The 17,630-nt window shown below is 41.5% G+C and overlaps 1 protein-coding gene across 3 annotated transcripts; it reads left to right on the plus strand.

Moving 5' to 3' along the window:
• Positions 1-601: 601 nt before the first annotated feature.
• LOC125170870 (uncharacterized) lies at positions 602-9,010 on the plus strand. Of its 3 annotated transcripts, none has more exons than XM_047867759.1 (2): positions 602-870; positions 8,059-9,010. In XM_047867759.1, the coding sequence occupies exon 2, from the start codon at positions 8,116-8,118 to the stop codon at positions 8,854-8,856; it is 741 nt and encodes a 246-aa protein (XP_047723715.1). In that variant the 5' UTR covers positions 602-870; positions 8,059-8,115; the 3' UTR covers positions 8,857-9,010. The 3 variants fall into 3 exon arrangements, with proteins under 3 accessions (XP_047723715.1, XP_047723714.1, XP_047723716.1); XM_047867758.1 differs by having other exon boundaries at positions 602-825; XM_047867760.1 differs by having other exon boundaries at positions 602-825; positions 8,069-9,010.
• Positions 9,011-17,630: the final 8,620 nt, after the last annotated feature.

The following is a 17,630-nucleotide window of genomic DNA, read 5'->3' on the forward strand; positions in this document are numbered from 1 at the left end:
GAACTTGGCTAGGAGGAAGAGTAGGGTGTAGGGAAGCTAGGCAAGGGCAAGAGTGCTGGTGGGAAAATTCTGTAGCGAGGCAGAAATCGAGGATTCAGGAGAGAGTTTTGACTGAGGAGATGGGGTCCTTGGGAAGGTCCAGGTATGGGATCTGGGACTCATTTGGAAAATGAGGGAGTTTCCTGGCTGGCAATCACTGTTTTTTCAGTTTAAATGAGATGAGAGTGTAGCAGAAAGGGGTTGGAGGTTTGAGAAGAATGGGAAAGGTACTAGCTACTCCTTGTTGAATCTGCTGATAGTCTGTTTCAGAGTCATACTATTGAGGCATCTGAATCCAGGAGTAGATAAGGAAAAGCACAGACCATGACCTGGATATCACCAGGGCCCTGGCTCAATCTTCCAAGCAGGCTCCTGACCCTGTACAAACCCTCCATTCTACACTATAGAATACTTGATCTGAAGGTTCTCCTACACCTGCTTTTCTGAGAGTGATGATTTGTAGAGGCTGTGAAGACAGGCAGGTGGCATAGCCAATGGGGCAGCTAGCTGAGAGATTCTAAGGAGAGGAACAGTTGGTGAGGAAGGAGAGGTTTCCCGTTGACCACCAGGTTTTACATAGGAGAGGAGAGAAAAAGCAGGGCTTCAGAGCTGTGGCAGCAGAAGCAGGGACACAAATGGTCCAGACTGGATCCACTCCAGCCACTGCAGTAAAAACCTGCCCTTTTAGTCACCACTCAACACATGTTACCAGAGATTTGATGCTTCAATTTGAGTGACTGGGATTTGGCCACAAAACTGTCTCTGAAGGAAGGAAAGCAAAGATCTGTGAGTCTGACCACCAACTGTTTTATTTCCCATGAGAGTTCGCAGGTGAGGGTTCGGAGACCCACCATGGCCTTCCTCCTTTCCTCCTTGTTATCTTTGGACCATGCGCTTGCAAAGCAGATGAAATCCAAAGTTTAGGCTGCCAAGTTAGACACTCTGGTTTCTAATCCTGACTCCTCCATGTACTTGGCTATATAATGATCATGGGGGAGTTACTTAGCCATTCTAAATCTCAGTTTTCTTGTCTAGAAATTGAGAATATTTATCTCATAAGGTTGTTCTAAAGAATAAATGATACATCAATGTCCATTTATGGCAGAGTGCCTAGCACATAGTAAATGCCCAGTATGTGCATTGTTTTCCCACTGTCCCATCTACCCCCTTTGGCTCTTCTCCTTGATCAACCACTGCTCTTGGCAGGCTTACTGGGTAGTCCTACATCCATGAGCTCACTCTGGAGCCTGCCTCTCATTCCTATGTATGACTATTTGAGTGATGTGAACTGATTCTTGGGGGTAATTTAGAAATATTGCTGAGTCTCAGACACCTTTGAAGAAGACTTTTAAGCACTAGCTGTGACAATTTTTCAGTAAATTGCAAAGCATTTAAAAAGAACCCCAGAAAACAACAAGTGTTGGCAAGGACATGGGGAAATTAGAACACTTATGTATTGCCGGTGGGAATGCAGATGGCACAGCTGCTATGAAAAACATTGTGGTGATCCCTCAAAAAAATTAAACATAGATTTACCATGTTATCCAGCAATTCTGCTTCTTGTTATATACTCACAAGAAGTGATTGGAAAGTCAAACATATCTGTACATCCATGTTAATAGTCGTTTTATTTATTTATTTATTTATTTATTTATTTAATATGAAATTTATTGTCAAATTGGTTTCCATACAACACCCAGTGCCCATCCCAACAGGTGCCCTCCTCAATGCCCATCACCCAATTTCCCCTCCCTTCCACTCCCCATCAACCCTCAGTTTGTTCTCAGCATTTAAGAGTCTTTTATGTATTTAAGAGTCAGTATTTAAGAGTCTCCTTCCCTCTCTGTAACTTTTTTTCCTCTTCCCCTCCCCCATGATCTTCTGTTAAGTTTCTCAGGATCCATATAAGAGTGAAAACATATGGTGTCTGTCTTTCTCTGTATGACTTATTTCACTTAACACAACACTCTCCAGTTCCTAGCACATAGTAAATGCCCAGTATGTGCATTGTTTTCCCACTGTCCCATCTACCCCCTTTGGCTCTTCTCCTTGATCAACCACTGCTCTTGGCAGGCTTACTGGGTAGTCCTACATCCATGAGCTCCTACATGAGTCCTACATCCACGTTGCTACAAAAGGCCATATTTCATTCTTTCTCATTGCTAAGTAGTATTCCATTGTATATATAAACCACAATTTCTTTATCCGTTCATCAGTTGGTGGACATTTAGGCTCTTTCCATAGTTTGGTTATTGTTGAAAGTGCTGCTATAAACATTGGGGTACAAGTGCCCTTATGCATCAGCACTCCTGTATCCCTTGGGTAAATTCCTAGCAGTGTTATTGCTGGGTCATAAGGTAGATCTATTTTTAATTTTTTGAGGAACCTCCACACTGTTTTCCAGAGTGGCTGTACCAGTTTGCATTCCCACCAACAGTGCAAAAGGGTTCTCATTTCTCCACATCCTCTTCAGCATCTATAGTCTCCTGATTTGTTCATTTTAGTCACTCTGACTGGCGTGAGGTGATATCTCAGTGTGGTATGGTCGTTTTATTCACAACAGTCAAAAAGTGGAAACAACCCAAATGTCCATCAATGAATGTATATATAAGCAAAATGTAGTATTTCCATACAGTGGAATATTATTTAGCCATTAAAAGGAAGGACAACTTGACACCTGCTACAATGTAGATGAAACTTTAAGATTTTATGCTAAGTGAAATAAGCCAGTCGCAAAAGGATGAATATGGCATGGTTTCTCTTAGAGGAGGTTCCCAGAGTATTCAAACTCCTAGAGACAGAAAGTAGAGTTGTGGTTTCCAGGGATTCAGAGAGAGTGGGGGGCAAAAGGGAGTTATTGTTTAGGGGCAGAGCTTCAGTCTTGGAAGATGAAAAAGTTCTGGGGGTGGATGGTGATGATGGTTACACAAGGGTGTGAACGTACTCAATGTCACAGAAGTGTACACTTCAAAATGATCATAATGGTAGATTCTGTGTTAATGTGTATTTCATCACAAAAAGCTCCTCAAAATTTGTTAAATATTCTAAATCTCAAATTAAATGATTGGTCACTGCCATGTACAAGAACACATGTAAAACAGGACAACCATTGATGATTACCCAAATTAAGCTAATAAAAAGATTTAAGAAAGGTCAAGGCCAAGATGGCTGAGCAGCATGGAAGTTTTTTAAATCTCTTTTCCCTGAAATGCAGTTAGATCAACACCAAACCATCTTGCACACCTAAAAAATTGATCTGAGGATTAACTCAACAATCTGCATAACTGAACCACAGAACTCGGCAGGTACATGGCACGGAGAGGTGAACTGAGGGAGAGAGAAGCCATGGAGGGTAGGGACCTGTTTTTGCTTGTGGAGAGAGGACAGAGACAGTGGAGAGAGTACAGGAAAAGCCCTCTCCCCGAAAATAGCTGGAGAAAAAGAGAAAGAGTGGAAACACCCATAAGAGAATTAATAAGAAAGAGAGAAAGGAGAAAGGAGAGGGTGTGGATACCATTATGACTCAATGAACAAGAGAGAACAGAGTCTGAAACTCCATGACTTGATACCTGGTGGAGCTCTGGTGGGAACAGTGAATCCCCAGGAGCAGACAGTGAGGTCCGAGGGATCCTTGGGCCACATAGGGAGAAGTGGTTCCTCTGCTGAGAAGACATTTGGTAGGTTGTGTGGACTCCCCACAGGCAAAGGTCCCAGTGGACCCTGGAGAACAACCATGTTTGCTGGTGTTGGAACAAGGGACATCCACACGCACATACTGGGCATTTACTATGTGCTAGGCACTCTGCTATAAATGGACACTTATTTGTAAATAGTATGTGCATTGTTTTTCCACTGTCCCAACATCTGTACCCCCAACGTGAAAGAACCCAAATATATAAATCAATTAATCACAAACATACAGAAACTCATTGACAATAATACCATAATAGTAGGGGACTTCAACACCCCACTTACAGCAATGGACAGATCATCTAAACAGAAAATCAACAAGGAAACAATGGCTTTGAATGACACACTGGGCTGGGTGGACTTAACAGGTATATTTAGAACATTTCATCTTAAAGCAGCAGAATACACATTCTTCTCAAGTGCATATGGAACATTCTCCAGAATAGATCACACACTGGGACACAAATCAGCCCTCAACAAGTACAAAAGATCGAGATCAGACCATACCTGTTTTGAGACCACAATGTTATGAAACTCAAATGTCAACCCCAAGAAAACATTTGGAAAGACAACACATACTTGGAGGCTAAAGAACATCCTACTAAGGAACGAATGGGCTAATGAAGAAGTTAAAGAGGAAATTAAAATGTCCACAGTCCAAAACCTTTGGGACTCAGCAGGGGCTGTCATAAGAGGGAAGTATATAGCAATCCAGGCCTTCTTAAGGAAGGAAAAAAGTTCTCAGATACACAACCTAACCTTACACCTTAAAGAGCTGGAAAAAGAACAGGAAATAAAACCCCAAAATCAGCAGAAGATAGGAAATAATAAAGATTAGAGCAGAAATCAATGCTATTGAAATAAAAAAAACAGTAGAACAGGTCAATGAAACCAGGAGCTGGTTTTTTGAAAGAGTTAACAAAAGTGATAAATCCCTAGCCAGTTTGATCAAAAAGAAAAAGGAAACGACCCAAATAAATAAAATCAAGAACAAAAGAGGAGAGATCACAACCAACACTGCAGAAATACAAACAAGAAGAGAATATCATGAGCAATTATATGCCAATAAATTGGGCAACCTGGAAGAAATGGACAAATTCCTAGAAACATATAAACTACCAAAAGTGAAACAAGAAGAAATAGAAAATTTGAACAGACTCATAATCAGTAAAGAAATCAAATTAGTAATAAAAAATCTCCCAAAAAACAAGAGCCCAGGTCAGATGGTTTTCTAATTCTACCAAACATTTGAAGAAGAGCTAACACCTATTCTTTTGAAACTATTTCAAAAAATAGATATTGGAGGAAAAATTCCAAACTCATTCTATGAAGCCAGTATTACCTTGATTCCAAAACCAGAGACCCCACTAAAAAGAAGGACTGCAGACCAATTTCCCTGATGAACATGGATGCAAAAATCCTCAACAAGATACTAGCCAACTGGATCCAACAATACATTAAAAGAATTATTCACCACAACCGAGATTTATACCTGGGATGCAGGGCTGGTTCAGTGTCTGCAAAACAATCAGTGTGATGCATCACATCAATAAAACAAAGGATAAGAACCAGATGATCCTTTCAATAGATACAGAAAAATAATTTGACAAAATACAGCATCCTTTCTTGATAAAAACCCTCAGGAAAGTAGAGATAGAAGGAGCATATCTCAAGATCATAAAAGCCATATGTGAAAGACCCACCGCTAATATCATCCTTAATGGGGAAGAACTGAGAGCTAAGTTCAGATAAACTAAGGCCAGGAACATGACAGGGATGTCCACTCTCACTACTGTTATTCAACATAGTATTGGAAGTCCTAGCCTCAGCAATCAGGCAACACAAAGGAATAGAAGGCATCCAGATCAGCAAAGAGGAAGTCAAACTTTCACTCTTCACAGACAACATGATACTGTATATGGAAAACCCAAAAGATTCCACCAAAAAACTGCTAGAATTGATTCATGAATTCAGCAAAGTTGCAGGATATAAAATCAACACACAGAAATCGGTTGCATTCCTATACACCAACAATGAAGCGACAGAAAGAGAAATCAAGATCCCATTTACAGTTGCACAAAAAACCATAAAATACCTAGGAATAAATCTAACCAAAGAGGTGAAAGAATCTATACAGTGAAAACTATAGAAAGCTTATGAAAGAAATTGAAGAAGACACACACACACACACACACACACACACACAAACACACACAAAGAGGAAAAAGATTCCATGCTCCTGGATAGGAAGAACAAATATTGGTAAATGTCGATACTACCCAAAGCAATCTACATATTCAATGCAATCCCTATCAAAATAACACCAGCATTCTTCACAGAGCTAGAACAAATGATCCTAAAATTTGTATGGAACCAGAAAAGACCCCGAAAAGCCAAAGCAATCTTGAAAAAGAAAACCAACGCAGGAGGCATCACAATCCCAGACTTCGAGCTATACTACAAAGCTGTAACCGTCAAGACAGTATGGTACTGGCACAAGAGCAGACATTCAGATTAATGGAACAGAATAGAGAACCCAGAAATGGACCCACAAACGTATGGCCAACTAATCTTTGACAAAGCAGGAAAGAATATCCAATGGAATAAAGACAGTCTCTTCAGCAAGTGGTGCTGGGAAAACTGGACAGCGACATGCAGAAGAATGAACCTGGACCACTTTCTTACACCCTACACAAAAATAAACTCAAAATGGATGAAAGACCTCAATGTAAGTCAGGAAGCCATCAAAATCGTCGAGGAGAAAGCAGGCAAAAACCTCTTTGATCTTGGTCGCAGCAACTTCTTACTCAACACGTCTCTGGAGGCAAAGGAAACAAAAGCCAAAATGAACTATTGGGACCTCATCAAAATAAAAATCTTCTGTACAGTGAAGGAAACAATCAGCAAAACTAAAAGGCCACCAATGGAATGGGAGAAGATATTTGCAAATGACATATCAGATAAAGGGTTAGCATCCAAAATCTATAAAGATAAACTCAACACCCAAAAAACAAATAATCCAGTGAAGAAATGGGCAAAGGACAGGAAGAGACATTTTTCCAAAGAAGATATCCAGATAGCTAACAGACACATGAAAAAAATGGTCAACACCACTCATCATCAGGGAAATACAAATTAAAACCACAATGAGATACCATCTCACACCTGTTAGAATGGCCAAGATTAACAACTCAGGAAGCAACAGATATTGGCGAGGATGTGGAGAAAGAGGATCTCTTTTGCCCTGCTGGTAAGAATGCAAACTTGTGCGGCCACTCTGGAAAACAGTATGGAGGTTCCTCAAAAAGTTAAAAATAGAACTAGTATATGACTGAGCAATTGTACTACTAGGTGTTTATCCAAGGGGTACAGGTGTGCTGTTTCAAAGGGACACATGCACCCCCATGTTTATAGCAGCACTATTAACAATAGCCAACGTATGGAAAGAGCCCAAATGCTCATCGACAGATGGATGGATAAAGAAGATGTGGTATATATATATATATGTATGTATATACACACACAATGGAGTATTACTTGGCAATCAAAAAGAATGAAATCTTGCCATTTGCAACAACATGGATAGAACTAGAGGGTATTATGCTAAGCGAAATAAGTCAGTCAGAGAAAGACAAATATCATATGACTTCACTCATATGTAGATACAAAACAGATGAACGTAAAGAAAGGGAAGCAAAAATAACATAAAAACAGGGAAGGGGACTCTTAAAGAGTATTATTAGTAGTAGTCGTATCAATAAAGTATGGTGACAGGTACCCTCTGAAGAATTGTGGATGGAACAGAAGCCATGTGCATGAAAGAAAAGGAAATGTTCTATTTTTCTCTATAGTCTTAAGAAATCTCCTGGCAAAGATACAAAGTATAGAGATTGTCATAGGGCTTCTAGAACAACCAGACACACCTGAATAGTTAAATTCATTTATTCATTCCATCCTTTTGTTCATTTATCAAGTCTAATTAGACCCTTATGTGTCATTATCTATACCGGATGATATGGACATTTTAACTGTGAATAAAGTTTGACTCCTGACCTCCAGAAGCTGATAATCTAGTAGGAAAGATGAGATATGTAACTGTTGTGCAGTTGGGCGTGTCCAGAGTGGACAGCCTTTATCATAGGCTGAAACGTGGAGAGAGGAATAACCATATCATGGGGCACAAATACTGCATGTGTATAAAGATATGAAACTGACAGCTGGTAGCAGATCTAAAACCTGAGCCATCTCCTTGGATGTGCTTAGGATTCTTGGCCGCCTGCTCGCAAGTTCTGACACTGTGTTCTTCTTTCCTTTCCTGCCCTTCTTGAGGTGCTGTCAGGAGTCCTCCTGGTCTTGGATTCTGTGGTCCCTTGAGATTCTGAAGAGATGGCTGCAGCGGCAGTGGCTGGACTGATCCCTGTGCTACACTCAGTGGCTGGTGACAAATCCCGCTACTATATTGGGCGACAGCTGTGGTTTGGGTTCATCGCTGTGTATGGAGTGGTGGTGTACGTGGTCCGCATGCCCTGGGTTCCCATCCATGAAGATTTCTGGTGCCATGGCAACATTACCAATACTTGTTTGATTGAGTGTTTTGAAAAAAGTTTTAACAGTCCTGTAGTGGGAATTTGGTACTTTTTTTTCTTTATTTTCTTGGCCCTCTTCTTCCTCATGGAATTCTTCATGGCTCAGATTCGGCACAAGCAAATCAAAGCCAAGTCAGTGGAGTCAGCGGCAGGTGAAATGGAGGAGGGTTCCATGGTGGGAATCCAGGAGCATGCCCCTTCCCCGAAGAAGTCCATCCTGAACTTCCACCAGGAGAAGATGCTTTTGCTTTTGTATCTCCTTTACTTCCTCCTGCAGGTTGGTGCACAGTGTGTGTTTTTATTTTTTCTCATGTACCAACACCTGCCCCTGGTGAGCCAAGCCATCATTCACTGCAGCACCAAGAGCTGTCCAGGACCCTATTTCTGCCTGATCAGGGGGACCATGGAGAAGCGAATGTCCATCTACACCCTCATCACCTTATCCTTCATGATCATCCTCTTCTGTTCAGGTTTCTTCATGTACAGCATCCACCATTACCTGCTAAAAGGGCTTGCCAGTGCTAAGTTTTGGCTTGACTAATGTTTGAAGTTCTTATTGAGAGTCTTTCCTCCCTTACACTAGGAAGTTTGTGTTCCTTTAAATATTGTGTCTGGGGCAGGGCTTCTTCCTGCTGTTTCTTTGCTTTAGTCCTTCATAAAATAAACATTTATTGTTCTTGTGTCCTCTCTCTACAGCCAGGCTCAGGTTGTCTAACTGTGTGTGTGGGGGGTGGGTGGTACACACTTGATAACATTTCAGAGTTTTCTCAAATGTGTTACCTAATTTGGTCCTCCCCAGAAGCCTGTGGCTTTGAGCTTGCTACTTCATCCTTCCAGTATTTTCAAATCAGGAAGAGCTTTCATAGTCTTAGAACAAGAGCATTAAAGATTCAGAGGAGATTGGCTGACTTGTGCTCTGGCCTCCCCAATTTGGGTTGTAAATAAAGGGAAGGTAATTCTTCTCTACAGGAAAATTCTCAGCTGGACTGTCAGAGCAAGTTACTCAAGCTCCTAGGTGTGGGCGCAGTCTTGCCACCTCACTTGAGTCTCCAATGAGGACTGAATAAATCTGGATGAATCCCACTGGGGAGAGGATGAGTGTGGGTAGGGTGGGAATGAGGTTTGGAGGAATCAGTGCACTGGGTTTCACTATGTTCAGAATCTTGTCTCTCTCCAAGACCTGACCTGTCTATCTTTTTAAAAATTTTATTATTATTTTTCTGTACCTGTTTATCTTGAGTTATGTTGAAGCTCAGGTCAAGTCTACACATACGTTACTAACAATGCTTTGGGCTCCCTGCTGAGTCATGCTATTTGCAAGCACAAGGTGGTTTGACCAGATATGGCTAAAGCTCTCCACATCTGGGGGGAGGCAACAAGATGGGGATCAGAGTGAATATGCTACAGAGAAGGTATGGCTAGTTACCTCATCCTGTGCTAAGCAGTTGTCCCCAGAACTAGTTTGAGTAGCCATCTTGTGCCTGAGGCTTAGGTTCCTTCCAGGTGCTTAGTGTGAGATGAAGAACGAGGGCAATGCCAAGAGCCTTACCTTGTTGGGTACAGTCTGTGTTGTCCAAGCAAGCATAATGTTCTGAAACTACTTAGTTGGATGTAGTTGGAATTTTTTTGAGGCTGACTGTGACAGGCAGATCCCAAGGTCTCCCCAATGATTTTCTGCCTCCTGGTATCCATGTCTTTGTATAATCCCTCCTTATGAATGTAAGCAGAAACTGTGACTTGCTTCTAACCAATAAGATGTCACTCCTTTGATTATGTCATATTATATATAACTCTATTTTAGCAGATTAGAACAAGACTTTCCCTTGCTGGCTTTGAAGAGGCATTCATGGCAAGGAATTGCAAGTGGCTTCTTAGGGCTGAGAGTGGCACCCAGCTGACTGCCAGCAGAAAATGGGGTCATACAACTGCAAAGGAATTAAATTCTTCCCACAACTTGAAAGAACTTTAAAGTGGATTCTTCCCCAGTCAAGCCTCCAGATGAGAATACAGCCCAGCTTACCCCTAGATTGCAGTTTTGCAAAACCGTGCACAGAGGACCCATGCCTGGGCTCCTAACCCACAGAAACTGTGAGATAATATGTGCATGTTGGGGTGCCTGTGGGGCTCAGTTGCTTAAGTGTCTGACACTTGATTTTGCCTCAGGTCATGATCTTATGGTTTGTGAGTTCAAGCCCCACATTGGGCTCTGCACTGATAGTGTGGAGCCTACTTGAGATTCTGCCTCTTTCTCTGCCCCTCCCCCACTCGTAGTCTCTCTGTCTCTCTCAAAACAAATAAATAAACTTAAAAAAATATATGTATGTTGTTTTAAGCTGCTAAGTTTGTGGAGATTTGTTACATAGCAATAGAAAACTAACACACTGACCCCAGGGGCCCCACAATGGTATAAGAGCCAGTGGAGGCTGGCTGGTCTCAGCATTAATGCATCTGAGGTTTTCACAGCTTTTCTTCCATCCCAGGAAACAATACTCCTTTGCTTTCTTCCAGCAGGTGACCCAGTCACAGTCTGAGGGGCTTGTATAAGTTTTAGCAGAGAGTGCCAGAGACTAAGGTGACTGCTACTTCTGACCCTTCTGCCTAGATAAGAAGGCTCCTGCATAGGCCAGCCCTGGAAAGATTCTTACTGTCCTGAATGATCCACCTTGATCTGCACTGGTGTTGTACAGGTGGGATCTGAGGTTCCAGAACCTCCTGTTGCAATACTACTGTAAAATGAGAACTTGCTGGGCTCACACAATCTCCACCAGGCACAAAGCTTGGCAGTTGGTGCTGCTGGATGCCACCTTCTACTATCATCCTAGGCTGGGCATCTTTGAGCACAACTGTGTGCAGGGGCCTCTGAGGCCCCATTTTGAAACTCAGCTGGGTTTGTGGGGAGGCCACACCCTGTGGATGCGGTTTTATCCAGTGCATGCTTGGAAGTTGTGTAGAAGAGGGAACTGTGAAAAAATTTAGGGGTAAATCAGAGCCAAGTGTTGCTGTATATCCAGTGCCCTGAAGAGTGTCTGGTACATAGTAAGGACACTAAATACATTTTTGGACAAATGGAATATAATCCTGTGCTCTAAAAGAACCTTGATGCTATTCCTAGAGCTTGTGGGTAGTGGTAATACTATTCTCAGGCAGGTTTATTGAGAGTCAAAACTCAAGGTCTGGTTTATATCCCCAGTAAACCTTGCATTTTCCCTTTCCCTGGGCTTATCCTGGTTGCAGGCATGGTGCTCAGTGGTTGGATCTGTGCCATCTTGTTTCACAGAATAGAGGCTGCATCAGAGACTTTAGCTTAATTACAAGAAGGACAGTCTGGACAGTGACAGCAGTCCGTCAACAGCTATATTTGAGCATGCAATTATCCAGATGAAGACTGTCTCAGACAGAGGGAAGAGCAAGGGCTCTGAGGTGGTGTATTGGTCAAAGTTTAATCAGGAACAGAAATGACACCAATAATTTGAACAAGGAGAGTTTGGTGCAAAGTCTAAGTAGTCCAAGGTGATTAACTACGTAATGGGATAAAAGAGGACTATAAGGGATCTGGAAGTAGCAATCACAGAAAACAGCTTCTGCTTCTAGGACTGATGGAGATGAACCAGGAGGGAAGGGTATGACTGCTACAGGAACATGTAGCCTGTGGGGGATGAGAAAATCTGCCAGAGGGTGACAAACTTGGGTCAGAGCTACTCTGTAGAAGCAGACTCACTTGTCAGAGAGTGCAAATGAAGCCAGTCCATAGGGCTACTTAGATGAGTTCTAGCAAGCCTCCCACACACCAGAACTTGGTGGCTGCTGCACCAAGAAATAGCACATTGAAGGAATTCCCTTCTTTCTACTATTGCCTCCTAGTGTCCTTCCAGTATTACCTATTTTATCTAATGACAAATCTTAACACTAAACCATCTGGCAAAGGAGAAATGTTTACAGGGTCCAGCCCTTGTATCACAAAGGTGGGGCAGGAAAAAAAAAAAGACAATAAATTGGTAACTGGCAGTCTATCCTTTGGGCAACTCAGCTTCCATATGTACCTTCCTGCACACATTTAAACTTCTAAACAACAATGAAACAACTCTGTTTCCACCTAACAAAGCTGTAGTTGTTCTTTGTACAAGGAAGCAGTGCTCACACTTTCTCCAAACTGAAAATAGTCACAATAGACATTATACCCATTGCTGACTGTATTCAGTACTTTCAAATTTGGTCATAGTTCCATTGAAAATTTTGTTACATAATGGCTAAATTATAAAGTTAATTTTCTTTTCTTAAAAAATTTTTTCCTAATGTTTTATTTATTTTTGAGGGGGGGGGGGCAGAGAGAGAGGGAGGCACAGAATCTGATGCAGGCTCCAGGCTCTGAGCTGTTAACACAGAAACAGTGAGATCACGACCTGAGCCTGAGTCAGATACTTAACTGACTGAGCCACTCAGGTGCCCCTACAGAGCTAATTTTTAGCAACTTGTATATATAAAATAATAAGGGAAGGAATAAGAGAGAAGAAAATAGTTACAATTTACAAATAAATATGTACACAAAAAGAAAATATGTAAAACTGATATAATCCTTGTAATTGGTCACAAAGTCATAGTTGATATTTCTCCCTTCTTACTTATGTTTTTCTTTGCCCTGAGCCAGAAACTTAAGTTTCTAATAGGGTGACCCAAAATATCCTAATAGGGTGACCCAAACTGTCATTTCTGAAGGGTCTGAATCTTCAAGAGTCTTAACTTTTCCTTTTGTTTGCTATAGTTTTCCATTAACCTTCACTATTGGGCATGGAAGTATTCTGGGTTCCAGAAATAGTTTTCTTTGTCCCCTACGTGTAGGGGCAACTCAATTTCTCACTGGCAATTGTGATCAATCACTCCAGTCTGTAGAGTAACTCTTTTTTCCCCCTTGTCTGTTGGTTCAGCATAAAGATTCCCACATAGCCAAGTGGTGGTCTCATCTTCCAAATCAATAGAGCCATCATGCCCTTGATAGAAGCACTTCCCCACTGGGAACTAAGACCTCCAAACCAGAAGAGTTCATGGTTGCTGAATGGGAAGTGAAAAATTCTGCCAATGTTTTTTTTAAGTATAATAGTGAGAGGAGCTTCTCTCCCTTCTACTCTTTGATTCAGAGAGTATATATATTCTGGCTGTGTGGAAGATAGCACCACATAATGGCTTCTGATTCAAAGCATGTATTTTAGCCTGTTAGACCCCATCTTTTCAGGATGCTGTCTCACAATTGATATTATAACTGAGTTTTCAGTAAGCCCTTCCACCTTTCAATTCAGTCAGCTGCTTCTGGGTAATGGAGTATTGTGGGAGATTCTATGGGCATGAGCCTGTTGCTATACTTTTTTTGCTGCCAAATTAGTTCCTTGATCAGACACAGTTCTGTGAGGTATATATCTATCATCCAAGCACCGTGAACCCCCACTCTGACTGGTGGGACACAGTGGTGTTTTGGATTCTTAGGAATTAACTTCAATTCAGAGCCTGTATCTACTGATCCCTTATTAGTCTGGGTATTTCCTTTTCTCCAGTGCCCAGCTACTGGTAAATGGCTACAGATATCCTCAGGGAAGTCCTAGAGGAATGTTTGCTGTATATACTTGTGGCCATTCTGCAGAGTGTCTCCCCTTTAACCAACGGTCTCTGGATATGTGAATTGGCTTAGGACTAGAAACTGGATGAAAGATCATGAGTCTCCATTGCAATGACTCAAACCAGATCTTTAACCAACAGAACTAGAAGTTTTTCAGTTATATAGATCCAGGTTGGCAAACATTTATTTATTTATTTATTTATTTAAAAATGTTTAATGTTTATTTATAACAGAGAGAGAGGGAACAGGTGAGGGGCAGAGAGAGAGAGAGAGAGAGAGAGAGAATCCAAATCAGGCCCCAGGCTCCAAGCTGTCAGCACAGAGCCTGATGTGGGACTTGAACTCACAAACTGTGAGATCATAAACTGAGCTGAAGTAGGACACTTAACCGACTGAGCCACCCAGGCACCTCTGGGTTGGCAAACTTTTTTTTTTTAATGAAATTTATTGTCAAATTGGTTTCTATACAACACCCAGTGCTCATCCCAAAATGTGCCCTCCTCAATACCCATCACCCACCCTCCCCTCCCTCCCACCCCCCATCAACCCTCAGTTTGTTCTCAGTTTTTAAGAGTCTCTTATGTTTTGGCTCCCTCCCTCTCTAATCTCTTTTTTTTTCTTCCCCTCCCCCATGGAATTCTGTTAAGTTTCTCAGGATCCACATAAGAATGAAAACATATGGTATCTGTCTTTCTTTGTATGACTTATTTCACCTAGCATAATACTCTCCAGTTCCATCCACATTGCTACAAAAGGCCATATTTCATTCTTTCTCATTGGGTTGGCAAACTTTTAATGACAAAAGCCAAATAGTAAAAATTTAGGCTTTGTAGGCCAAACAGTCCCTGTCATAACTAGTTAACTCTACAGGTATAGCAGGAAAGCAGCCATAGACAGTATGTAAATATATGGGTGTAGCTGTGTTCCAATAAAACTTTATTTATAAAAATAAGTAAGGGCTGGATTTGGATCATGGGTCATAGTTGACTCCTGTCATGGATCTAGCAATATTTTAATAGGAGATCTCTTTTATTACTATACAATCAATTAACCACCACTTGAGATCCCAATTGGCCAAAAGCATTCTGATTACCTTTGTTCCTGCTCCCCTTTATTTATTTATTTATTTATTTATTTCAATATATGAAATTTATTGTCAAATTTGTTTCCATACAACACCCAGTGCTCATCCCAAAATGTGCCCTCCTCAATACCCATCACCCACCCTCCCCTCCCTCCCACCCCCCATCAACCCTCAGTTTGTTCTCACTTTTTAAGAGTCTCTTATGCTTTGGCTCTCTCCCACTCTAACCTCTTTTTTTTTTTTCCTTCCCCTCCCCCATGGGTTTCTGTTAAGTTTCTCAGGATCCACATAAGAGTGAAGCCATATGGTATCTTTCTCTGTATGGCTTATTTCACTTAGCATCACACTCTCCAGTTCCATGCACGTTGCTACAAAGGGCCATATTTCATTCTTTCTCATTGCCACATAGTACTCCATTGTGTATATAAACCACAATTTATCCATTCATCAGTTGATGGACATTTAGGCTCTTTCCATAATTTGGCTATTGTTGAGAGTGCTGCTATAAACATTGGGGTACAAGTGCCCCTATGCATCAGCACTCCTGTATCCCTTGGGTAAATTCCTAGCAGTGCTATTGCTAGGTCATAGGGTAGGTCTATTTTTAATTTTCTGAGGAACCTCCACACTGTTTTCCAGAGTGGCTGCACCAATTTGCATTCCCACCAACAGTGCAAGAGGGTTCCCGTTTCTCCACATCCTCTCCAGCATCTATAGTCTCCTGATTTGTTCATTTTGGCCACTCTGACTGGCGTGAGGTGATATCTGAGTGTGGTTTTGATTTGTATTTCCCTGATAAGGACCTGCTCCCCTTTATGTAGTAAATGTGTTCACCTTGTCAGGCAGTGACATGCTGTCTCTTGATCTTTCTAACTCCAGGATTTCATTGAACATATTGAAATCAGTGTAGCATCCCCCATGGCCATATCTAGTCTACAAATGAGAGTAACTACAGAGCTTTGAAAGGATGCAGGTACTCCTTCACTAATTTATTTCTCAAAATCTTAGTGATGGGAGGGTCTTCTAAGCCTTCTCAGGGAATGTGGTTGAGGGTATGGGTATGCATATTACACATAAGTACATATCAACATTTCCATCTTCCTAAACCTTCAGATACCTTCCTTCATATCAGATCATGGAAACTATGGTATCTCACTGTCATTAAGCAGAGGACATTACTGAGTCCAAGAGTCAGTTGACCACCTAAGTAAGGTGTCAGAGCCACTTCCATCTGCATAATTTGAAATACAAAATCTGAAATCTCTAGTAAGTACATACATATAAATTAATTTGGTTTGATACAGAGTTATATTCCACTCTCCATGTTCTTTTTTTTTTTATTTCTTTTTTCAACATTTATTTATTTTTGGGACAGAGAGAGACAGAGCATGAACAGGGGAGGGGCAGAGAGAGAGGGAGACACAGAATCGGAAACAGGCTCCAGGCTCTGAGCCGTCAGCCCAGAGCCCGACGCGGGGCTCGAACTCCCGGACCGCGAGATCGTGACCTGGCTGAAGTCGGACGCTTAACCGACTGCGCCACCCAGGCGCCCCTCCATGTTCTTTTTTTTTAAGTTTATCTATTTATTTTAAGAGAGAGAAAGAGGAGCAGGAGAGGGGCAGAGTGACTGGGAGAGAGAGTGAATCCTAAGCAGGCGCTAAGTTGATGAGGGGCTCGATCTCATGAACTATGAGGTTATGATCTGCACCGAAATCAAGAGTTAGATGCTTAATCAACTGAGCCACCCAGGTATCCCTCTACTCTCCATGTTCTAACTCCCTTAGAATACACTCCCACATATTCCTACGTTTACAAGTCATAATTTATTTAGAGTACAAGCCATTTCCTCTTGGGTCATACTGTGTGTCTGAGTCCCTGACACATGCTGAGATTTGACCCAAGTTGTGGGTCTAGAAGCAATAAGAGGTGATGATAGTGCATCTTGAGGAGAATAAGCATCCCTTTCAAGACATCTGCCTTGATGTTATCATAGTTTTCCAGCAAAGGAAGGCTAGTCATTGTAGCACTTATCTGCTTCTGTTGCAAAGGGATGCTCAGAATTACTTAGAGATTTTAGAATCTCAACTTCATTTGAATCCTACCAGATTTCTCCATCCATGTTTCAAGGTCTCATTATTTCTGAATCAGTGTTCTTTCACTTAAGAAGCTTGTGAAGGCTGTGAATCCAACTGCTATTGTAATTCAACCACTTTCACAGTTAAATTTGTGCTTGATATTCAGCAATATTAGTTATAAGAAATAAAATATTATAGTAGGACTGTGGTAGGAGCTTTCTGATTCTCAGGTTATGATCCTGAGCCTGTCTTTTTCTTCCCATAAGTAATGCAATGTACTTGGGAAAGTCAGTTCCACACCACAGTCCTTGTCATTACTACTGCCATAATAATAAATGCAGCAGCTACTTGGGCTCCCAAGGCATTAATTAATACATCATCATAGGCGGCAATTTTATTAACTGGGATGTCACTGTATGTCATGGATAACTGGCATCCAATTTCCACTAACAAAGAACTTAGTACTGCCCTCAGATGCTAATACATGACCAAACTCACTCTCAAATTCTATCGTTGAGAGTCTGTCTTTCCAGAACATTCTAGTATCAATT

The sequence above is a fragment of the Prionailurus viverrinus genome, chromosome B4 (genome assembly GCF_022837055.1).
Source record: "Prionailurus viverrinus isolate Anna chromosome B4, UM_Priviv_1.0, whole genome shotgun sequence".
Classification (NCBI taxonomy): Eukaryota; Metazoa; Chordata; class Mammalia; order Carnivora; family Felidae; genus Prionailurus; species Prionailurus viverrinus.